The following is a 24,979-nucleotide window of genomic DNA, read 5'->3' as shown; positions in this document are numbered from 1 at the left end:
TCTGCACTGTTGCTGCTCGAGTTAATGGCAAGCTCCTTGGGGCCATCGGGTGGCCTCCAAAGAAAAGCACGCAACCACATAGAAAACAAGCCAGTAGCAGCGTCAGCTGGGGCTTATGTGGTGCGAGGCAGATTGGGGGATGTGGTGGTGTGGTGGAGCCGGAGACACTCACTTCATCTGCTTCTTACAGTGTGTTCCCTCTGTCGGTATTCACGAGCGTAGTTACCCCAGGAAACACTGTTCTCACCTCGCAGGGTGTGCGTAAAGCGGTGCAGCACAGTGCGCACATTGCAGCGCTTTCACGGCATGGACCCCGGCCCCGTCACAGTCTGGTATCGATGATGTGAGGCGATGCAAACCTGACAAAAGCTTGCCCCTGGCTTGAAACCAATCTTTTAAGGTTCCCATCAAGGAAACTACAGCTAACAGCCATGCCACTACATTTCATTTGCATAGTAGAACCTCACCAATTCAGCCTGAAGGGTACTGAAATCATGACCAAACATAACGAAATTTAAATTCAAAGGTGCCACTTTATGGAGGGGCCAATTCTTAGTCGGTCTACACACAATGACCAGATGCAATGCACACACGTGAACATGAGCTTGAAATGCCATGGAACTAACCAAAAATGTCACATTGCTCAGGTCGATCATCTTTTTCGTGACAAAGTCATTGAGACGGCCCGGTGTGGCAATGACAACCTCCACGCCAAGGTTGACCGTCTGGGTCTGCTCCTGCTGACTGTCACCTCCACAGATACACATACTGCAAGAAGAATGCCACCCATGTCACAAGACTGCTTTTCATTGCAACTACCATGCACAGAACGCACACAAAAATATACTCATCATGCACAGCTAAAATTACAGTTCAAAAAACCAGACGGGACAGTAAGGGGGGAAGTTGGTCATGAAAAAAAAAATTATTAATGAAGTTAGATTTAGGAGAACATCAGAGAATATGTCTGTGCTGGTTCCAAGTGTATAATTTAATTTTATGCAAAATAAGTCCTTGTGCACTTATATAATATGTTATGAAACTTTTTGCTGACAGCTTGAAATCTTTTGCAACAGGGAACTTGCTAGAATGAAAGTCATTAGCTTCTCTTGGCATCAAGCTATGCAATAAGGGTCAAGTTATTATCCTGCCTATCATAGAAGTTGAGTTACAAGGTTTCGAAGTTGCCACTTTACAAACGAGAAGAAAAATTTTCATTCCTGTTTGTCAAGTAACTTCAGAATCCAATAACTCAATTTCTATGACAGGCAGGATGACAATTTTACACTTACTGCATAGCTTGATGTTAAGAGAAGCTATTGGCATGCAACCTAGCAAGCTCCCTGCTGCAAAATTTCTTGCAAACTCTAAACAAAAAGTTACATAACATATTCCATAAGTACTTGTTGTACATAAAATTAGACATATTAACCAACATGCAAATATACATGTTCCCTCAAGATTTCATAACTGTGACTATATTAATATTTTTTTTCGAACACCCCCTTAAGTGAGTTTGGATTAGGGAGAGTGCCATAACTTCAGTGGTGCAAAGTGTTGTTCTCAAATGCCCATGCCTTAACTCTTAAAACTTGTCTTTCTTTGTTCATCTCATTTTCTCGCACTGCTTTCACTATGAATTAATATCCCAAACCTGCAGATGGACAATGAGAGGCACCATAGTGGAGGACCCAAGACTAATCCTGACCACTCAGGGGTCTTTACATGCACCGACATCACAGAGCACATGGGTGTTTTTGAATTTCAACTCTATCGAGATGTGGCCACCATGACCGCGAGCTGATCCCATGACTCCGGGCTCAGCAGACAAATGGGGAAGCCACTGAGCCATCACGCGGATACCCCTGTCACTCAGTGGAATTAGAACAGACAAAAGCACTCAACAATTTGTCCGGCTTCATTCAAAACTGGCAGCAAACCAACACCAAAGGTTAAAAACAAAATAAAAAGTTAGCCCCAGCAACGCACCACTGTATTCCTCGGTAGTGGTACTTCTTCGCCTCGTGCTCGATCTGCTGAGCGCGCTCGTCAGTAGAGGTGAGTACCAGGCACGACGGCCCCTTCCTCTTCTCCCTAGGCCTGCACGAACGAGTGCCGCAAGCTTGTACCACAAGACAAATGCCTTCTGTACACTAGCTAGCAATACATGAACAAGGCATGCACAAGAGCTCCCGACATGCGGTCATATTTAAGGGACCGCTTGCATAAATACCCAAGTGAAGCTGCTTGGTATCAAATACAGCAGCCATTCACAGAAAGACACCAAAATAGGCGACACTGTAAATAGGAAAACAAGTTCCAAAGACTAGTATGTAAAGACAAACCTCGTTACCGTGAACAGGCCAAAAAAACTGTAAAATAATGCAATACAGCCTAAATTGGTTTATTGGGGTTTAACGTCCCAAAGCGACTCAGGCTATGAGGGACGCCGTAGTGAAGGGCTCCGGAAATTGCGACCACCTGGGGTTCTTTAATGTGCACTGACATCGCACAATACACCGATTATAGCCTAAATGCATAACATAATATTTGCCACTGCAGAAACAAGAATACAAACTTTTCTTACTATTTCTGAAGTGGCAACTTCAAAGAATTCAGAGGGCACTTTGACGCTCTAAAGTGCGTAAGGCAAAAGCCTTTCTGCTTCTGTTGCTCATTGAATGCTGTTTACGAATGGCGCCACCAAGGCGCCAAGTGCATGCGCTGTAAGGAGTGACGTGAGCGCCACCAACCATGTGGTGACCCAATCACCAATTAATGGCTAATTACTGATCGCTAATTAATGACTATTTATGGATTAATAGGTATTTGCCAACTGATTACGTATTGCCAATAATGACAAATTACTAATTCCTGGTACTAATTAATGACTAATTACTAATTAATGGTTATGACATACTATGCCACAATGAATTCAGTGATTTCTGGTTACGGCGTATTACACCACTGATGTGCATTAGTAAGGCTTTTTGACGGGCAAATGGACACCACTGATGATGTCATCGAGATGACTGAGACAGCTATAGTGTGACAGATGGATGGACAGAATGATCAACCATTAAAGGCTTTCACCTTAAAACCTCATAACTCAACTTCTATGACAGGCAGGATGATAATTTTACCCTTATTGCATTGTCCGGATGTCGAAGACAAATCAATGACATGCATTTCAGCAAGTTTCCTGCAGCAAAGTTTCTTAAACGCTTTCTCCAAAAAAATTTGCGTAACATATTACATATGTGCACAAGGACTTATTTTACAAACTAAATGACAAATTTAGATCAATTTCCCTCGAGTGCCTGCCTTAGGGAAACAGAAACCAAAACTACCCAACAGAACAAATAAAAATGAAAACACCTATATACAGCACATCTACAAACTCACTGTTGATACAAGATTATCAGCAATGTGACTGCTACAGCTCCAAGCAGAAAAATAGGAAAGGAGAAAGCTAAAATTGTGGCATCAGTAACCATTTCGGATGCTGCTCCACTGACATGTTCATCATCATCATCATCATCATCAGCCTGACTATATGGCCACTGCAGAGCAAAGGCCTCTCCCATGTGTCTCCAATTAACCCTCTCCTTTGCCAGCTGTGGCCATCGTATCCCCGCAAACTTCTCAATCTCATCCGCCCACCTAACTTTCTGCCGCCCCCTGCTACGCTTGCCTTCTCTTGGAATCCACTCCGTTACCCTCAAGGACCACACCTATCTTGCCTTCACATTACATTCCCTGCCCAAGCCCATTTTTCCCTCTTAACTGAAAAAAAGTGCGAACTACAAATTAACGTTTTCTTTTTCAACTGAGGAAGCCTGAAAGTAAAAGGGTTTATAGCGCAAACAAAGACACGGACAAGAGAGACGAAACACACACACAAGCGTTTTGTCTCTCTTGTCCGTGTCTTTGCGCTATGAACCCTTTTACTTCAATATGAACTACCAACTCGCCCATCAGGAAGTTTAAATGAAGCCTGAAAGAAGTAGGAAAAAAAAATTTAGGTAATTCCAGTCTCTCTCACTTTTCAATTTTTTTCGTCCTTTCTTCATTGATCATTTTTAAAGAATGGTGCTGAAAAAAAAAGGCTACTTTATTCTTTGGTACAAAAGAGAAAACATGACTTGACAGTATTCAAGTTTGTCTCTTGGTCCATGCAACCATGCTGTTTTTATTCCAATGTTATACAAACCACTATACAAGTTCAGACTTCAGCACTTTTACAACTAATTACTTCATCACATTAAACTAAAAATAATTGTTTTCCCATCACTGTGTCTTCTTTCTGGTACAGCTAAGGCCCAAAATTGATCAATTTGCCACTTTTGGAGAAGACTGCACAGCAAAATGTAAGTGTATCAGAATGGCACAAATGGTGCAGCTGGAGCACCATTGAATTATGATTATCCATGGAATGCCTAAGCAACCAAAATGCTGGACAACAGTATGAACATCCAATGTTTCGTCACTTAGTAGTCCTTACACTGCAGAAATGCAACAAACTAGCAGATTTGTTAGGAAAATTATAATCTCTTCCCTATTAAACTCTGCAAATTATTTTAAGTTCTATGTGTCTCAATGATAAAACTGCAAAAATACACAGGTCCATACAAAAGTCAAAAGCAAAATTCAGAACTGTTTCATCACCTTCCAATACACCAAAATGATCACAGAAACTTAACCCTTTGAAGGTTTTTGCCGTATATGTACGGCGGCGGTTTTCTGTCCCACAAGGTCTTTGCCGTACGGGTACGGTTTCGATCTTCCGTTTGAAATTTTGCGCCAAAAGAACAATGCGTGCTCACTGGGGGGTGCTGCCACCTCTTAGGACTTACAAGAAGTGTTTGAATTTTGTGCTGCCTTCTTACAGAGATACCTAAGCAGAACTTATGTCTAGCTTTAGCGCGGCGGCACAGACTGCGGCAACACCCCTTTTGTAGTTTTGGTTTCGCCGCGTGATCGCAATGGAGTCGCGCGAAATTTGAGTTTTCTTTTTGCCAGCACTATCTTGCAGGGGCTGCCGAAGTTGATTTCTATCTTTATTGGCGCTGCTCTTAGCTTGCTTGTCACCGTTGCTCGCGAGGTATTCTCGCCCTCTGTGGCAACGCGCCTACGCGGTTTCGATTCCGCCGCGGGATCGCAACGGAGTCGCGCGAAACGTGTTTTCTCTTTGTGGGCACTGTTTTGCAGAGGCGGCGAAAGTTGATTTCTATCTTTATTGGTGCTGCTCTTAGCTTGCTTATCACCATTGCTATTCTATTCTATTGAACATTTTCCAGTTGTGAGTGATGCTGTCACCAAAGTACTGTTCTTAATTTTTTTTTTTACTATTTATTCTCGATTATATACATTTTGTAGATTCAAGATCCGCAATAAAGTAATTTGACCACCTGGGAAAGTTTTCTTCAAAATAATTCGACCCTCAAAGGGTTAAGGCTGATTTACCATTAGGGTTAGATATTGCAGTTAACCTTTAATCAGGCCCCCACAACAGTGACAGCCAGCACTCTGACCCTGCGCTGATAACTAGTCAAACCTCATTACAGCAAACATGTAAATAATCATTAAATACTTCGATATAGCCAAAATTCACAAATTAAAAATTATGTCAAAAAGCACTCACAAGAGCAGTGCAATTTAGAGATGAGACGGCAACTTTGGCGATCCTTACTACAGGAAGACCTTTTCCTAAGTTTTGTGTTGCATTGGGTTAAATGCCATATTAGCATCTAAGGCTATCATTAAAGTCTTAGCCACAACGTTGAAGGCACTCGCGGAAATTCCCGAGACCACAAAAAACCGAGCACTACTTGGCTATCTTCCCGGCACAGCCAGGGCCGGATTAAGAAATATGGGGGCTCTGGGCTAATGCACATGTAGGCCCCCTCTCCCTTTCCCTCTACTGACCCCTCTGCCCCCTTCTACACTACTGGAATACTATATCCCATGTTTCATTGTAATTTCACCTAATTAAAAAGAACGAAGTACGATCAATGAAATTCATGCAACAGTAATGCATTAGCATTAGTTTTACAGCGCACAGAACACAACGCGACTCTTGGGGTGCGTCACCCGTGTCCATCTGTGGCCGAGCACCTAACATCACGCAAGAGCCACGTAGGCCAACCGATAACTCGCAGGGCTGCATTGCAGCACACGCCATTTCCTCCCCTCTTTCAATGATGCCATACTCAAGCTGACAGACGGGTTTTCGTTCGCAGCACCGTTTTAATGCTAAAGCATCAACAAAAAGCAGGCTGAGCTAGCTTCCTACAGTTGAGCTGGGTGCTCTGGCAGTGACTAGGAAATAGACACACTTGTTAATTAGAGCCCCGAGAGGCTATTATTAAAAGTTATTAAAATTAATTTGTTTATACGATGAACATTCACTAATGACCTCGTGGGGCACATCTGAATAACAGAATTTAAGTCCGGGTGCAGTGGTTAGCATGCTCGGCTCTGAACTGAGTACTCAGGTTCAAACCCAGCCACACGGCGGCCAAGTTTTGATGGTGGCGAAATGCAAAAAGGTGCCTGTGTGCTGTGCAATTTCAGAGCATGTTAAAGAAAGATCCCCAGGTGGTCGAAATTATTCCTGAGCCCTCTTTCTCTCCTTTCATTCACACCTTCCTCCCTCCCCTCAAGACACGGTTGGGGTTATCACTTAGAAGTGAGCTAGGCAGTTACTGCGCCTTTTATTTTCTCAAAAATTAAAAATCACCTGGCTATACAAAACTAATCCCGAGAAAAAAGAATGACCGAGGTGGTCGCATTTTAATGGAGGCGAAATGCTAGGAGGTCCGCGCACTATGCGATATCAGAGCACTTTAAAGAACCTGAGGTGGTCGAAATGATCTGGAGCCTTCCACTATGGCGTCCCGCATAGCCGAACTTGATTTGGGACATCAAAGCCCATAAACATAAACGTAAAGCCATAAACGAGTGTTTCACTTTCCTAGTGGCTGCCAGAGCACAAAGTGAAACTGTGAGACTTCAAAGAAGCTAGCAGAGCCTGATTTGTTTTTCACTTTGGTAAAGCTAAAGAAGGAAACCCAGTGTTGTATAAAACAACTCTGACGACCAAATGTCATATCTGTGCGAAATTCGAACTCGAACAATTCACCCGTGTAGCTGAGAGAAGCATTCTACTGTCCGCGTTTATTTTCTCAACAGTCTGTGTATGATACTCGCACAAGTAGGCGCCGCTTCAAACGCTGCTGCACATTCTGGTTTCGTTTTTGCCGACCCTGCTCGAATCATACTTGTGACACTAAAGCGTTGCATTTCCTTACATTTGTAAGCCATGCAGAGGGCACAAAGCAAGTATTTTTTACAACTAGCGGATGTATTTGTAGTTTTAAAAATTAATTAGTGGATTTTTAGCGCATTATGAAAGCTTTTACAGAGTGGCAAGGCGGGAGTCCTGCCTCGCCGCTCTGTGAAATCGGATGTTATGCGTACGCCAGGATTTTCAAACACATTACACCTTCAGATGCCACTGGATGGGGGGATTGACAGGAAACCATGAAAACCCTTCCGCAATCTGTAAGCAAACATATATATCGCTTCGTAAGAAAGGGCACTCAGCTCTCAGCACTCAGCTGTAGTTGGCCTGAACATCCCAAGATTGCAGACTGTTTCACCACACTGCCAGTTGTCATTGAAGTGGCGCACTTTCTCGAAGGGCCAAGTGTCTGCATGCTTCTGTCCACAAGTGTGTTGGGCAGGAAGGGATTGCAGCAATGGCATGCAGGGCTCCTTAGAGACTTTTGGAAGCGTTTGGCAATTTTCCAAGGCGAACAAGTATTCTGAGCCCTGCTAAACACTTTAAAAGCCCGGCACCTGTACCCAGAGGTGGCAGCACAAAGCTGAATTTTCTCTTCACACTGCATTTGGTACTTGCAACTCACACGGGCTGGCTGTCAATGTGGATCATGGCTGGCAAGAGGAATGCCAGGGTCTTTTCTGCGCCTGACTGTACAATGCCAATGAGGTCTCTCCCCTGCAGTAAAATTGGCCAGGCCTGGCACTGCATAAAAGAGAGAAACCAAAGGTAAGGAGAGTGCTTCATGATGGCTAACCACAGCCAGAATTCTCTCCAATAGTGCAAGCAAGTTTTTATGTAGGTGTGACGTAACTTGGACAGGATATATACAGGCACAGGAAGTCCTTCGATATATTAAAGGAGGACTTTTACACAAGGAAACTGGTTTATAACAAATAGCAATTACTTGTTTTATAAGCCCATGACCCTGAGAGGAACTTATTACTCATGAACAGAAAATGGAGTCTTAAATACAGACATGCCACACACATGAATGCGTGTTGTACAACACATGCAAAGGTGGATAACTAATGTACAAAGGCAATTATACTCTTCCTCACAATACAGGGCCTGGCTGCACTGTTGGGTTACGAAACGATAACGATGTTTCGATTCTTAATGTGCAAAAGCAGCTTGCGCGCATGCTTCTGCCCTGTTTTCACAGTAGCTGCTTTAATATTACACAGGCTTTGTCTATTGGAACCTAGAAATGGCATTTTGAATCTGCAGGCTCATCCAATGCTGCCCGTGTGGCATTTGCCATGGCATAGTTTCGTTTTCATGCTTTGCTTATTAGCGCTCGCTCCGCCGCAGTGATGGAGCAGCACAAAGAGTGGCAACAAGATGCATCCTGCCTCTAAGTGTACTCGGTGTTAACATGGGCACAACACGCAGGAAGCTGTCGAACACGGTGGCAGCCAGCCACCAATGAGGTATATAGTCCCGCTTTGGCTGGTACGCCATCGCTGTTCCGCATTAGTGAAACATAAGCTGTCGAAATGCCAGCACAGGGTCAAGGATCGTCACAAAGTGACATTAGCGACGCAACATGCTGGAACGCTGCTGCATCTGCAATGTATCCTATGAGAGCTTGGGCACGACTAGCTCATGAAAATGTAGCAGCTGGAAAAATTCACCACCTGGGAACATAATACCGGGGTTCTACTGTATACGATATGTGAAACTTCGCTAATTATCACTTCAGCTGAAAAAGTTGCAATTAATCAAGATTCTAATGCAGAGGGAACAAATGTGCCTTTACTGTCTTCACACAAGCTACACGAGAGCAGTGCACGCAGTTCTCACCTGTAGAGCAGATGGTTCAACAACGTTGTTTTTGTGAATTTCATCCAACATTTCAGCTGCAAGTAAAAAAAAAAATTCGTTACACTCACAGTACAGCTGATGATACCAGAGACACACAGCTGACCTCCTCAGTAGATGCATATAAAACCAACACATATACAAAAGAAAGCATAAATAGGGCTCTTCAATTTCAGATTCTATAGATATATTTTTTCCGCACCATGGGTAGGGTTAAAATTGAGCACTGAATTTTGAGTTAAAATTTGAGTACAAATCAGGTTATTGAACAAACATAATAAATTATTTTTAGCGCAACGGGGACACAACACAAGAAAGACGACAACACGGGCGCTTACTCCAACTGTTTAATCAAGAGACAGCATACGAAATATATAGCCCTCCCAGCATACTGCGCACGCGTACAAGGCACCCAGACACACCATGCATCGATCTTATCACAGTAGGCGCGACAAAAATTTTTGCTCAGCTTGATATAGAAAAACAGAAGTGTCACTAACACAGCTCAGACCCACATTTTTGATGTGAAAGGCTTCCAGAATTTCACAAGCCGTCTGACGTCTACCTCTGTACGCGTGCGCATACGCTGGGAGGGCTATATATTTCGTATGCTGTCTCTTGATTAAACAGTTGGAGTAAGCGCCTGTGTTGTCTTTCTTGTGCTGTGTCCCCGTTGCGCTAAAAATCATTTATTATGTCTGAAAACCAACTAGCTCAGCAGTTCAACCTTTTAAAGTATTGAACAAAAAGTTCCAAAATTCACATTTTTTGGGGGATTATCCTTCTATGCTCTTTTCAAGTGATACGAAACAACCATCATAAAGCTACTCGGATTTTCCCCCTGTGCAGCACAGAAGTGTCTCCTGCCACCAAAACAGGTTCCAAATGCCCACTTGCCAAGCACTGCAGGTGTCAGTGAAAATCAGCTGCAGCACACAATGGACAACGTTACAAGGCATGGTGGAATGTGAAAATGCCAAGAAGCAACTGATACAAATGTAGACCACACGCATTACAAAATGTTACTTCATGTTTTTCATGACCTGTCTTGCACTTTTCACAACTCCAACAATTCTCTCCCTTTCACTACTGACCAGCCCCATAACTAGGTCCAATACACCATTGCAAAGCTGCTTTTCATTTGGGCTCTCACTTCTGCCGTTGAGTGACTGAAAGCATACAAAAAGCACACTCAAACTGAGCACATAAAGGTGGCCTGCATGCCTACATTAAGACTGCAGCATCATGCATAAAGTTCTTCGATGTGGCATTAAAGCCTCACAAACCAGCCACACGCATCGCGTGTGCCCGAGCTGCCATCGAGCTGCCCTTTAGTCACGTGCCCTCAACACCTACCTCCATGATGTTCTCATTATCCACACATTCCTTCGGAGCTAAGAACACCCTGCTGAGAACTGGAATGCATCAAGCCACCGTCTGCTTCCTTTGGCAAGCCTTCTAGTAATCTGGTTCCTCAAAGCTGCAAACCCTTTCTAGGCAGTTACAGAACAGAGTCTCTAATAATGCACATGGAACAAGGAGTTCCCAAAGCAATGTACAAAGTACACTTCACAAGATGAAATTACATGAGTAGAAGTCAGAGACTGCTTTTGAGGTTAAGCAATAACCAACAAAAGTTAAGTCCCAACAAAAGCCCAAAGTCTGTCTAATCAGCAATTGCACTGACACGTCGACTGTCTCTCCTCAATAGTCAGCAGCCTCAAATCTGGGATGTCTAGTAGTGGTTATCTATTTTCATGCTTTTCAGCAAGCTGCGACCAAGAGTCACTGGGACTGAGTTGTATATAAGCCAGAGTACCTTAAAGAAGTATAGACACCTAACTTTTGGGTGCACATTTTCTTGTTTGTAATGGTACATAAGGCATTACTATACATGGATTACCACGTGGTATTCTCCTCCAACCGCAAAATACTTTACAATCAAATTTCTTTCTCATGCTGTTTCGGTTTCGGTTTCAACAGCCAAACAATGACTGTGACATCAAAATGTGGTTAGAGGTCACGTGAACCATGAAAAAAACTGAAACATAATCACCGCTTCTACATTCCTGGTCATTCTAGCTCTTGAGGAAGGCTAGCTTCAGCACTGAACTGAATTAAAATGATAAAGCAGCGAGTATATTGACGTTTTTCCATGCCTCACGCAACATATAATCACACTCTGACGTCAGAGCCATCGTTCAGCTGTTGAAACCGAAACAGCATGACAGAAAAATTCGATTGTAAATTATTTAGCGGCTGTAGACAAATCAGCACAAAAAAATACACGTCCCGTGAAGATTGCATAAATTGAGACTTCATTAATAAAAATTTTTTTTCAAAGACCGGGGTCCCCCTTTAAGAGTTGGGATATGCTGAAGGGAAAACATCTACTTTTATTGTAAGAAAAAAAAGGAGTAAGCTATTGCCAAACAGTCACTGCTAAAAAGTGGAGGACGCTTAAGCTTAGCTTTTAGGAGTGGAACGCGACAGCGTATTGCAGCGCTGTCAGGGAGTCCACAAAACTCCATCGCCCGTTCGGCGCGACACGTAGCCCGTTGGAAACACCTTTGAACGCACTTTTGAGGAAAGGAAATGGCGCAGCAGTTGTCTCACATCTCGGTGGACACCCCAACCACACCGTAAGGGAAGGAAGGAAAGTGAGATTCAAAGAAGAAAGAGAGAAAGAGGTGCTGCAATGAAGGAAAAGAACATTGGATTTGAGAAAAGGAAATGACGCAGCAACTGTCACATTTCTCGGTGGACACCCACAGCCCCCGATTCAATGTTGCCAGTTCGAATTCCTGCTGCAAGCTAGGCGCTAACTTAACTAGTAAGTTAATGCTGCACAAAACGCTGAATTGTATGTGTAGAACATTCTGCGGCAAATGGCTGGCAAGACACTATTTTTTCCAACCTGCGGTGCCAACAACTACAACTACCATTACAACGCAGACGGCTTTTCAACCGAATGAGCTATACACACTGTCGCATAATAGTATCAATTTTAGGTTCAAGGGCAAGCATCATTGCCATAGATAGGCCAGATGGGGCAAAACAGGTGAAAAGTGAGGTTGCTGCCAGGAGTGAAACTTCAGGTCTCCTCTATTCGTTTGCACTAGGTGCACCAGTTCAAGGAGTGCAGTACTTTTGCATTCGTTTTGCCAGTGCAGCGCGCACCCATTGCACTTTCATATTCAGCTCGCAAACCCCCACCTAGTGCAGCACAGGTACTTTGCTGGCTTGCACTCTCTGAAATGGAAGTGCAGCTGCAGTGCATGCAGCAACATGGCGGCATGCATGCGTAAGTCTTAGAAGATATACCTGGAGCCTTAATGGAAATATGACAATTCTTTCTTGAAAGTAGGAAATGGGTAGCTGTTCATGGCATAAGTGGTAGAGTCCTGTAGGCAGCATTTCAACGCATATTTGTAAATCACCTCTGTGTCAAACACGCAAACACTTTTTTTTTCTTTCAATTAAATGAAGATTTCCTTGGACTGGTCCATGGTAACATTTCACTGCAATTTGCTGCTTGAAACTTCTTCACATGGCTCAGCACTTTGGAGACCATTGTCGTCAGTGGCATGCAACAAGCTGTAATTTGGAGGTGACGCCAAGGGAAACAGATGTAATGCAATGCCTTATGTAATGCCCACGGGCCCTTAAGGCTTTAATAAATGAAATAAATGAACAGATGACCAGGCCTGCCCTCAACCATTCGTTCTAAAGCAGCCAGTGCTAAGCTGTACCTGAGCTGCCTTAACTGACACTGCACACTCACGGCACCGCCATGGAACTTCACAGAACAGTGCAGTAAGTGAAGCCAAATTGAAGAGACCTTTAGAAAGTGGCTAGCACTTTCAAAACAAAACAAAATGCAGTTCTTGAAAACAAGATCATGTTTCCAAACATTTCGAATCACATTATCAATACAAGAAGGGTCATAACGTGCTTACGATATTTTGCAAACGCCTCCTCGAATTTTTTCACTGGACTGGGAGGCAGCTTTCCGTCCGGCCCCAAGTATATCACGGCCATGTTATTCATTAGCCTGCAATTCCAAAGAGAAGGCACATGTGATCAGCTCTAAATTTACTGCAAGATGCAACAAGACACACCACTCAAGATGGCCCAGACAAAGCCCAGAAATGGCCCAGACAAAGAAAAATTTCACAGGCCTTCTCTGTTCAGGAAAATGGCACCCATGCAGTATGTGCCGCCATTACATGCAGCAGCATTGTGATTATACAGTTAAACCTGGATGTAACAAGCATCCACATTGCGAATTCTGCAATTATGTGAAGCTTCTCAATATTGCAATGCCACCCCCAGTCAAGCATGTCCATTTGTGAGCTCCAGGTAATGAAGATACAGCAGTTAACCTTGATGCAATGAACTTGCTACTACATCAACCATCTATAAGCTAGTGCTGAGTTAATTTAAATTTGGGCACACCACGAGAAAGTTTAATAACAGTAAAACACAAACTGCCATAAGAGGAGATTCTATGTTTGCAATGAACAACAAACGCTGTTGTCAGGCACTATTCCAGCCCGAGTGGCGCCTCTGTGGCAAACACAGCAGTCTCCACAGCTTTTTACTTTCGTAGCATTACATAAAGTGGAATTACAACAGCTCAAGTTCAAAAGCAGCGCAAAACAAAAGCAGCACAAAACTGTAGGACACACAGCACGAGTGGGGACAGCGGAGAGCACCAGCAACGCAAGGGGCAAGGGAACGGCTCGAGTCCATTTACTAGAGCCACGGTGCCAGGCAGACCAAGAGGAGGGCCATTTAGGAAAAAGGGGTTGCTTCGAACTCCCCGACTCTACCCGCCCCACACACAGCGACGCCATGCAAGCCACGGTGGAGATAGCGGCAGCTGCTGGCCGCAGTTGTGCTTTCAACGTGACTATGAAGAGTTTTCCACATGCTCATGTAAGGGCCGCATCCGTTTTACCGAAGGAAATATTAAAACGAAAAAAAAAAAACCATCTGGTTAAGGGCCACACCCAAACTTTCTACGACCCACAAAATGCATGCTCCGTGGCCTCCGCGATCAGCTCCAGCTGTGGGCAACGGCGCGCTTGATCGCAGAGGCCACACACATACACAGGAGTTCCCAGGTGCTGCCCACGGATAACGCCTCAGGCCGCGTCTAATCATTATCATTAGCTTTTTCTCCCGCCACGAGCTCCTGCTATCATATCGGCATCAGTATCACCAGCTCCAGCTTTTTGTGGCTGTCAAAGGCACGGAAGTTTCGGTAGAGTTTTAGTGTTGGTTCACCATTGCTGTGGCTTTCGTGTGCTGCCGCCGAGTGTTGCTATTTTAGCACGATGGGCAAGCACCTAAATAGCTACATGGCTGGCATTTTGCTCTCGAACAAGGAAAGCGTGCGGCAGGAAGGAAATTCGACATAGCCAAGAAGTGCATCCAACGATGGTGCAACCAAAAGAATGCATTGAGGAACACCAGCCGCAAAAAGCACGCTTTCCAAGGCAAGCTGTGCAAGTTTCCCAGACTGGAAAAAGAACTGCTAAGCTATGTGATGGAAGTGCGGAACAACGGCTATGCTTTGACAGTGGACATGTTGCACAACTTATGGGATGAGCGTGCACCAGAGCACACCACAAGCTCGGAGTCTGAAGACTCCGCGAGTGATGATTAACGTAAAATAAGTGCCCCTCATTCCCTGATTGGTGTGGTATTACTTAAAAAAAAAAAGGTTTGGTTTAAACCAAACCAAACCTTTTTTTTTTCGCACATTTTTTTTTCTTACATGCATTTATACGTAAGGTATATGACTTTGAGTAGCGACAATTTACTGTGAACATTTGCTAGGCTATTTCATCAACACTTATTTTTCATTTTGGTATCTGTTCTACATCGCCCTTTCAAGTCTTCAAACGAAACCTGCATATAACGAAATCCCGTACATAACAAAAAATTGGATTTTTCTCAATTTCAGTATGTACAGGTATATACTGGGAGACATTCCACAGCTGGGGGCAGCAGTAGGCAAGGTGGTCGCATGAGATAAGGAGTCTGAGGATAGGGTGGCTGCAGTTGAAACAGAACAAAACTAGGTACAATTGAAGAATGATGGAAAAGGCCTGTATTCTGCAGTGTGCTGCAGTTGAGCTAATGATGATGGTGGTGGTGGCAGAAATGAATGGATGCTTCTCAAGGTACATGTCAGTGTAATCTACACAGGCCAAAGCTTGCGCAGTTCATTTATAATGGCCCACATTCTGTATCAGCCAATGCAAGATGAGCAAACATGCACCTAACTCGCGACAAAGATAGGGCCATAAGATGATAGGAGCAGGCGAGCGATTAAATCGGACACCTTAAATTAAACAAAAAAATATCAGTTCAGGACACTTGATGCAAATGTCATGCCTACAATCTCATAAAAATTTTCTGCCCTTTACATAGTGCAAAGCCTTACACTCACTACTGAGAATAGAATTTTCAGGACAATATGCTACATGCTTCCAAACAGTGACATGAACCACTAGCCATCTAAAATGTCAGCCTGCTTGCATGAACATGAACCACTCTAATATACCAGCCATGGCAGATGACAGGATTACACATACTAAAACAAAAAACAGCGCCCATGGGGAAATGTGAGCAGTATGCCGGGCAGGTAGACTAGGCACTACCAGATGTCCTGTCTGCGTAATGTCACGAACAGTTCGCTGTCTTTTTGCACTAGTCAATAACCTTAACGTCGATTCACCAACTAATCTAACACAACATTCGAGAAACCGCCAAGGAAAGGAAGAAACTATACTCTGTTTCATACACGGCAGGCAACGCTGCCAAAGCTAGCGCGACTGTTTACGCAGGCTAAGTCCACGCGCAAAAAGTAGTTTGCCATAAAACCAAAGCGAACATAATCAATTTCATTGTGACAAATCTTACGTGCCGCGAGTGGCACCTCCTTGACTTCTCTTTACCTCGTGCCACATTTTCGTGATTTTCAATGCTACCATATCGTTTTATATCGCTCTTTATCTTCATCCAAACAGTGACTGGAGTTTCGAAAAGAACAAATAATACGTGGCGGAGTAATATGGTTTTGCGGACGCACTACTTCTGCAACCTCTGCAACGCTGCATGCTATGTATAAAACGGAGTATAGTGGCTCAGAGACCCAGTTCTAAACAAAGGTGGCAAGAAAGTACAAGAAATAGTAAACATCTCTTTGCTCCAGCAACATCACCCCACATCTCCACAAGTCCTCAAGGTAAGTGGATCAAGTACATCCACTCAACAGAGTCCATTAGCGCACTGCACAGGCCACCTTCTGAGACCTCAGCCCGGTCCGGCCAGGCCTTCGGCTTCAGAATGCAGCCCATGCAATGCTCTAGTGCTCATCACCACCAGTGAGAGCATTCAGCTTTCTTAAATGAACTGCTCCATCCTCTCAGTGTCTTATAAGTCTATATGACTACGAAAGCTAAAAAAGTTTAAACAAAAATTTGCATTTACTGAAGCCAACAAAAAGTCCCTTAACAGTGCATGAATATCATATTTTGAAACATACTTATTATGCAATGAAGCAAAGTATAGGTGCTGTCTCATACAACTACATTCAACACAAATGCTATCAAGGGAAGGTGATGAGAGCACATGAAGTGTTATGTTCCCCATTGTTATGCAGTCATGATGGCTAGAGACCATCCTCATTAAGTTGGTCACTGCACTACAGCTGCATGGGAGGTTGTGTACAAGCAGGCAGGCTTGAATCTCAGACCAACAAATGGACTGATGAACAGCTCCGATCTCAAAGCCTTACTTAGACCATGGGAACAATAGGCATGAAGACCCTTGCTCTCAGATATACACTAGCACCAAGCAGCAGGTCTCAACCGTCAGCCCAGCAACATGCCAAAACTAGTGTTCTATACTTGCTGCCTCCAATTTATGACAAGTTGTCCCCAGACTTCCAAGCAAGCTTCCCCAAGTGCTCACGCCCACCTCGCCAGTCTGGCCCTTGGGGTCCAAGGTGCAAGATTCATTGGCACATTGTTTCCTTCAAGGCCAGGCCAATGCTTGCACACACCCATTGCTGGTGGCCACACCGGCCTGGACACTGGGCATCTCCCCTTTGCAACAGCAGCAGCAGCTGAAGGCCAGGACTGTCTTTTAACCACCATGACTTACCAGCACTAAATGGCAAACAGCTATCCCCCCTTCTCATCCCAAGAAAGCCCACACAACCATAGCCTCTGCTTGGTCATACAACAATTTCAACAGTTGGATGCAGATGTGTTCCCCAGCCTCACAACAGTGGCTATGCATAATCACTGCCACAAGGTAAACAAGCATAAGCAGCAAAGAGGGTTGCATGCATTTGCATCATATTGCTCTCAAAGCCAAAAAGCCTTCCCTCCTCCCATTTCCATATTCCCTTGAAGCCAGATATCCCCCTCCTCCCTTGGGAGAACAAAAAAGTTGGCAGAGACACTTGAGACTGCTTACGTATGAGAAATCACAAGCCCACCCGCTCGAGTTGTGACCGCAGCCACTGCGCACTGCAGCATGATGTAACCCATGCAGCTGCTGCCACGACGCCACCTCACCCCTTCTGATCTGTGTGCACCAACTTCACAACGGCAGTCGCTGCCGTACTATGGACCACGCCCATATATGCAGTCAACCCTTCCTGCCTCTCCATGTGAGCCCCGTCTCCGTAACTTCTCACACGCTCCACTGTTATGGCTTGTGTCCTTCAAAACGGGGAAGGCTGGAAGTCACTGTCCTGACTGCTAGGCCTAGTTGAAGGCCCCACTAAGCAGGCAACTGCCACTGCTAGTTCATAATGCATTACGCACGAAAAACCACAGCACCTTCAGCTATTTATATTTAAGGAGATCAGACCTACCAAACCTCCTATCATTAACAGCTTTTCATAATGATTTCAAATCTCATTCATTAGGAATGTGCAAATGAACAACTTTGTCCCTGTTGCGCAGTAAACACACCTGAAAGTCACGGAAAGTTTCAACGTGGGTTCCAGAATGTCCTCCCCGTCCAGAAGAGACACCACAGAAGAACATTTCACAATGAAACTGCAGCCAGTTTCACTGTACAGGTCATGTGCTACCACATCCCCCATTACCCATGCACACTGGGCCTGACCAGACTTGTTAAAATACAGAGGAAAACAATCTTGAATTGTTAAGCATCATCCACCAGGAATTGAAAGTAAATATGATGTATTTGTGTGATTGCAAAGGGATTCCTTGACTTATCTGGAGTACATATATGGTGCTGCACATACCACAAACGCTAACTTATCTTTTTTTATTCAAAACTTCATACATTCAATTCACAAAAATGTACTGAGACACTACTGGACAACAAGGTAATACAGTGGAATCTCGATGACACAAATACCCCGGGATCACAAAAAATATTCGTATCACGCAAAATTAGCAAAATCTGCATCGCATGCACAAGCAAGGGAAATTTCTTCATGCACGTCTGTTTACGGCTGACACGGTTTATGTACGCCCACGTGCCGCTGCTCGCGGTGAGTACCAGGCGGTACTCCGAGTCTACTTACAGATGCAATTTACTGCCCTTTGGGTGCTAATAAATATTGCTGTGCATACTTCCACAGTGCAGTTGAGTTGCAGCAAGTTTTCGCGCTCTCAGAGATAAAATTGGTGTGTTAATAATGACATTTAGTTTGACATTAACGCTAATTGCGCCAGCGCTTAGCACGTGCACGCGCCACCACTGCCATCTTGCAAGGTGCTCCATCGCAGAGAAAACATTTTTGCCCAATATCAAAGCATTAGGTGTAAGGCTAGAATGCAGTTTCAATTCCAATGCGCTCTTAAAAGCACCCCCCACCAATAGGGCTGTGCTGTTACCTGCGTGGTACTGCACCAGTCACATCAACAAATTATTGTTGTGAGCTCAGCTGAGTCGCAGGGCTAACAGAAAACAAGTTTCGTGATGCTTTATGCTAGCTGGAGCATAACAACATACTTTTCCTTTCATTTGGATGTGCTGAAGAAGATGAGCCTCCGGCACCGTGAGTGATGAATGAGGGGGAAGGGAGGGTAAAGCGTTCATCGAGGTGGAGCTTGAGGTAGACCTCTTATGGTGCGGCGAAGGGTGAGTCTGCCACTGTCCTCTGAGGGCTTGGGCCAGGGGATCAACGGTGCCCGGAAAAGTGTGTCGCAGGCGAGCTGATGGGCCAGCTCATTGCCGTCAATCCCTGAATGCCCAGAGACCCAGCGGAGGAAAACAATGGAAGGCTGTAGAGCGGAGGCCACTCGTTTGACCTCCTGTTGGAGAGAAGGGGTTAGGGTGAAGGTTCTGTATGTGGTGTGTGGTGTCATGCAAAGTGGGTGTGACATCACACTGATAGCGCGGCGCTCAGCGCTATATAAACGTGGCGTTCCGCAGGCGTTCGGCATTCTCGGCTCGGTATGGGCGTGCCAATAAAGTGTCTACGTTGCTCGTCACCCTGACTCTGCCTCGTCGCTCTCGGCTACAACATACTGGCGACGAGGATGGGATTACAATTCCATTGGGTTGCAAGAAACCACTAACAGCAGTCCTGGAGCATGCTGCGAGGAGACTGGCAGGATGGCAATGAGTGGAAGGTTCGATCATTTCATCGAGGACAGCGACGAAGATTTTGAGTCCTACGTGAAGACATTCGACCACTTCTTGAAGGCCTCTAAAGTGAGCGACGACTTGAAGGTGTCAGCGTTCATAATGGCAATAGGGAAGAAAGCCTACAAGACTAAAAACTCTGTTGGAACCGGAGAAGCCGGAAAACAAGACATACGCACAGGTGGTGCAAACCCTGTGAGAGCAGTATGTACCAAAACCCTCTGATTGCAGAGCAGGTGAAATTTAACTGGCATTTCCAGCAAGAAGGCGAAACAGTGGCAGCGTTCGCGGTAGAGTTGAAGTGGATGGCGGCGTCCTGTGACTTCGGAACATTTCTGGACGAGGCTCTTCGTGACCGTTTTGTGGCCGGGCTCTGTGACAAAGAAGCGCAAGCGGAATTGCTGGAGGGGAGCAAGCTAACGTTTTAAACTGCCTGCGATATCGCGAGGAGTATTTAGTTGGCCCGGAAGGAAAGCCAAGATTTTCAGCCCAACATGGGGCAAGCGATCGTGAGCGCTCTTCACCGAAAGCGAGAAGGCGGGAAGTGCCCACCGCGTAGTAGAGAAGGAACTTCTACGGTGCCCGGTGGGGCAAGGGCGACAAAATTGCTGGACTGTTTCCGGTGCGGCTCAGAGCATGAAGCGTCTACCTACAAATTTCGGAAGTATCGATGTCGGTTGTGTAACCATGTTGGGCGCTTAGCTAAGATGTGCAGGGATAGAAGTAGAGACTCTGCGAATGCCATAGGTGATTACAGCGATACGAGTGAACTGGTGCTGCACAATATTTATTCCTGTGAAGGGCGCACCAGACCTTACGAAATTTTTCTGAAGACTGAGCAGAAAAATGTTCGCATGCAGATTGACACGGGGGTATCTGTATCAGTTGTACCAGAAGCACTGTACAAGAAATACTGGCTCCCACTACCCAAACAGCCATGCAGACTAAAGCTGAAAACTTACAGAGGCACTCCGCTGCCGGTAACGGGGAAGCTAACCGTTTCAGTAGAGCACAACAGTCAGCACAAGCAGCTTCTGTTAATTGTCGTGAAGACAAACGTAAATACCAACACTGTGCTGTTGGGACGTGACTGGCTGGCAGCACTTAAGTTAGGCTGGTCTAGTGTGTATGGGGTTTGCTTGGACAAAGTGTCGGCATTGCTTGAAAAGTACGTCAAGATTTTTGAGTGTACGCTGGGCCTGATGAAGAACAGCGCAATTAAATTGGTGCTGAAAGAGGGTAGTACACCAGTATTTTGTAAAGCGCGATCGGTGCCACTTGCGATTAGGGAAGCAGTGTCTTCAGAACTGCAGAATCTCGTGAAGGCAGAAGGGTTAGTACCTGTTAAGCAGAGTGAGTGGGCGACGCCATTTGTGGTCGTGCCTAAACCGAACAACCAGATCAGGGTGCGTGCGGACTTCAAAGTGACGCTAAATCCATGCCCAAGAACGGATCACTACCCCCTTCCCGTTATAGAGGATCTGTTTGTAAAAATGTCAGGGTGTAAATATTTACGGTGCTTGATTTGTCTACTGCATATCAGCAGGTGGAGTTGCATCCACAGGCACAGTCGCTAGTCGTGGTCAACACACACCTGGGACTGTTCACACGCACTTACCCTATGGCATTACGAGCACACCTTCAATCTTTCAGGCAGTCATAGATGATGTGTTGAAGGGACTTGATCGTGCAGCATGCTATCTGGACGACATGCTGATAGCAGGGGCTACATTTGACTAGTGTTTTGATAAAGTGAAAGTGTGCTGTCACGGTTTCAGGACAGAGGCATACGTTTGGAGAAAGAAAAGTGCAAGCTATTTGAAACGTCAGTCTCGTACTTGGGGCACATTCTTGACGAAAATGGGCATACGCCGGTCAGATGAAAAAGTGAAGGCGATAACGGAGGCGCCGGCACCAAAGAATGAGGCACAGTTGCGAGCCTACCTGGGTTTAATTAACTTTTATATAAAGTTTGTTCCCAATATGACCGCAAGGCTGAGGCCACTGTACAACGTTGTAAACCAAGGAAAAGGCTTTAAGTGGTCACGTGAGGCAGAGCAAGCATTTCAGGAAAGTAAAACAGGGCTAATGAAAGATAAGGTTTTGACATACTTCGACCACACCAAAGCGATAGTGTGTGACGCATCTACGTATGGTGTTGGTGCCATTCTGTTTCATAAGATTGGTAGAGAGGAAAAGCCAACTGCATATGCGTCGAGGGTGCTCAGCAAAGCAGAGCAAAGTTATGCTCACATTGAAAAAAAGGTTCTCGCCGTGGTATTTGGGCTGAAGAAGTTTCACAAGTGCCTGTTTGGATGTAGTTTCATCATTTCAGATCACCAGCCATTAGCTAGCCTTCTGCCACACGGCAAGCCCGTTCCCGTAATGTCAGCAGCACGCATGCAACACTGGGCTTTGTTGCTAGCGGCGTACAATAACAAATGGGTGTATCGCAAGGGGAGAGATGTTGGAAACACTGACGCGCTTTCGCACTTGCGTTGGCGAATGATCAAGATGTCGCAGATTACGTACTTTTCTCAGTTATCAATGAACTTCCCTTGTCTGCGGATGCGATTAGGAAGGGAACGAGCACAGATAGTGTGCTATCTAAAGTGTTCATGTACACGATGTGTGGCTGGTCTACACATGTAGCTGACAGTGAATAGTCCCCGCACGTTGTTCATCGGCATGAACTATCCGTAGACCAGCAGTGCACTACATGGGGAAATCACATGCATTACGTGATTGTTCCCCACTGCTTGCGCAAACAAGTGTTGACACTTTTGCACAAAGGTCACCCTGGAGTCACGCATATGAAAATGCTCGTGCACAGCTATGTCTGGTGGCCTCAATTAACCCAAGACATTGAGTGTGTTGTTAAAGGTTGCTGTACTTGTCAGTTGACGCAGAACACTTTGCTGAAGGCCCCACTACAAACTTGGGGTTGGCCTAGCCGCAGATAGCAATGAATCCACCTGGAGTTCGCAATCACAGACAACCAGTGGTTTTTTGTGTTGGTGGATGCACACTCGAAATAGGTAGAAGTGCTCGTGATGAATTCAACGACGACAGAGAGGACTTAAAAAGCTGCGCAGTGTGTTAACATCATATGGTCTTCCGGACAAGGTAGTTACGGACAACGGGCCACAGTTCACTTTGAAGAACTTCACAGACTTTCTGCTCAAGAACGGAGTCCGTCATACCAAAACACCTCCGTACCACCTGGCGTCAAATGGAAGCACCGAGAGGTGCGTCCAGACGGCTAAACGGGATTTTCTGCGACAGCTTCTGGACGAAAGCTGTCATCAGGCATCAGTAAGAACCTACAACACCGCAGTGACATGTTCCTGTTCACGTACCCCAACACCCCTACCCCTACCACAACAACGGGGCAAACGCCAGCTGAACTGTTCCTTTCGTGGAAACCCCGCACTCGCCTAACTCTGCTACAGCCAGACCTGGAGAGATGTATAGAAGAATGTTTCTCCAAAGTTAAGGGCCAAGCCGACAAAAAAGAGGGCCATAGAGGGCATTCGAAATGGGCAAAAGGGTTCTGGTCCAAGGCCTTCGTCCGGGTGAGCCCAGCTGGTTGCCTGGGGTCATTGAAAAATGGTGCAGCGCTGTTACGTACACTGCGCGTGTAGGACCCGGGAACAGATCTGTGCATGTAGACAATTTACATCCGTGTTATTTTGACAGTGACAACAAGAGCACAGTGAGGCTCCCTGTTTGGTGCCAAGTTCAATTTCAGACCCTGTGCTGGAGGCGACTGCTATGAGGCCTCCTGTTCCCATGCTGAAGTGAACGAGCTCTGCTGCAGCACCACCTGAGCCACTCGAAGACTCTGCTTCCTTGGGTCAGCAGAATGCCAGTCCACGGCAAGATTTTGCACCACCGTCTCCTCTTCGAGAACCTGCATCCCCTCAAGGGGCACAGACTCAACGCAGTGCTCGTGCAAGGAAACCTCCCGATTAGTACAGGCCATAAGCAGTGTGGGAAGAAGTGTGGTGTCATGCAAAGCGCGTGTGATGTCATATCGATAGCGCGTCGCTCAGCACAATATAAGCACTGCATTCCATGGGCGTGCGGCATTCTCGGCTCTGCACGGGCGTGCCAATAAAGCATTTACGTTGCTCGTCACCCTGACTCTGCCTCATCGCTCTAGGCTACAACATGGTGTATAGCGGCTTATGAGTCTGAATAGACTGTTTACTATTGGAAAGAGGGAAGAGAGCAAATGACTGAAGGGCATGCGCAATGGTGAGGACCACGAGGGACAATGCGTCCAGAGGGTGGAGATATGGCTTGCTGGTGTGGGTTTCAAGAGTGGGGAGGTGGGGATGGTACAGGGCGTAGCCGCAGGAACCTCGAGGAGCCACGAAGGAGGCATCCATGTAGGCTACACCCTGGGTATCAAAGAGAGGGGAATGGTGCTGCGCGGCAACATGATGACGGCCGGCGTGTAGGACAGGGAACATGTTGGTCGGGGGGGGGGGAGGATATGAAGATTGGGAGCCAGAGTGGGAATAGGAGAGGTAAACGGGGAGATTGGAATGGGCAAGATACCCATTTGAGTCAATAACCACTGACCCTGATGGGTAAGGGAAAGCTGGGCAAGTTGCGAGTCACAATAGAGAGTGAAAAGAGAACCGAGAGGATAGAAGAGGCCTGTGGCAAAGAGCTTAGCAATAGAGGTAGTGATAGGGAGGTTGAGAGTTGCCTTGTAGAGGCCCACAAGGGCAGTCTCCAGAGCGTTAAGTTGAGTACAAGTGAAGGAAGCGTAGGGTACAAAGTACAAGACCTTGTTGAGAGCCAGCATGTGGGCAACTCGGCATGCATGCATGAGCCTCGTGGAGACCTGAGCACTGAGTGACCACATGCCGCAGGAGGTGAGTTACCGAGTGGCAAGTCGTGACAGCATGCTGGAGGGCTTGCACATTCTTGGCCACATGCAAAGGGAAGCCAAGAACTTTGCACTGTGTGACGATAGGAATGGGAGAGCCAAAAAGGTAGAGAGAGACGAAATGGTTGTGTGGGCGCTGGTATGAGGAATGGTTGAGAAGGAGAAGGTCGGATTTCTCAGGAGCAGGAAAGAGGCCAGCAGTGGTGAGAAAGGAGTTGAGATCTAGGCCACATTGCAGGGTGTCTTGTACATGG

General features: G+C 45.7%; 1 protein-coding gene and 1 pseudogene across 5 annotated transcripts in view; one reads left to right on the top strand and one right to left on the bottom strand.

Annotated features, from left to right (window-relative positions):
• LOC149353412 (putative ATP-dependent RNA helicase DDX53) overlaps positions 1-24,979 on the bottom strand; it is an 80,563-nt gene that overhangs the window by 16,718 nt on the left and 38,866 nt on the right. For all 5 annotated transcript variants that reach the window (XM_089582540.1, XM_089582542.1, XM_089582537.1 and 2 more), the window contains exons 12-16: positions 13,129-13,223; positions 9,152-9,207; positions 7,932-8,050; positions 1,990-2,100; positions 627-768 (exon numbers count right to left, since the gene is read on the bottom strand). In XM_089582540.1, the coding sequence (XP_089438666.1) occupies positions 627-768; positions 1,990-2,100; positions 7,932-8,050; positions 9,152-9,207; positions 13,129-13,223 (523 nt within the window). The remainder of the gene's footprint in view (positions 1-626; positions 769-1,989; positions 2,101-7,931; positions 8,051-9,151; positions 9,208-13,128; positions 13,224-24,979) is intronic.
• Positions 19,793-23,263, top strand: LOC149353414 (uncharacterized; annotated as a pseudogene).

Source organism: Amblyomma mixtum, chromosome 3, assembly GCF_055824585.1.
Source record: "Amblyomma mixtum isolate Tamu chromosome 3, ASM5582458v1, whole genome shotgun sequence".
Classification (NCBI taxonomy): domain Eukaryota; kingdom Metazoa; phylum Arthropoda; class Arachnida; order Ixodida; family Ixodidae; genus Amblyomma; species Amblyomma mixtum.
This window is presented reverse-complemented; position numbering and strand designations above follow the sequence as displayed.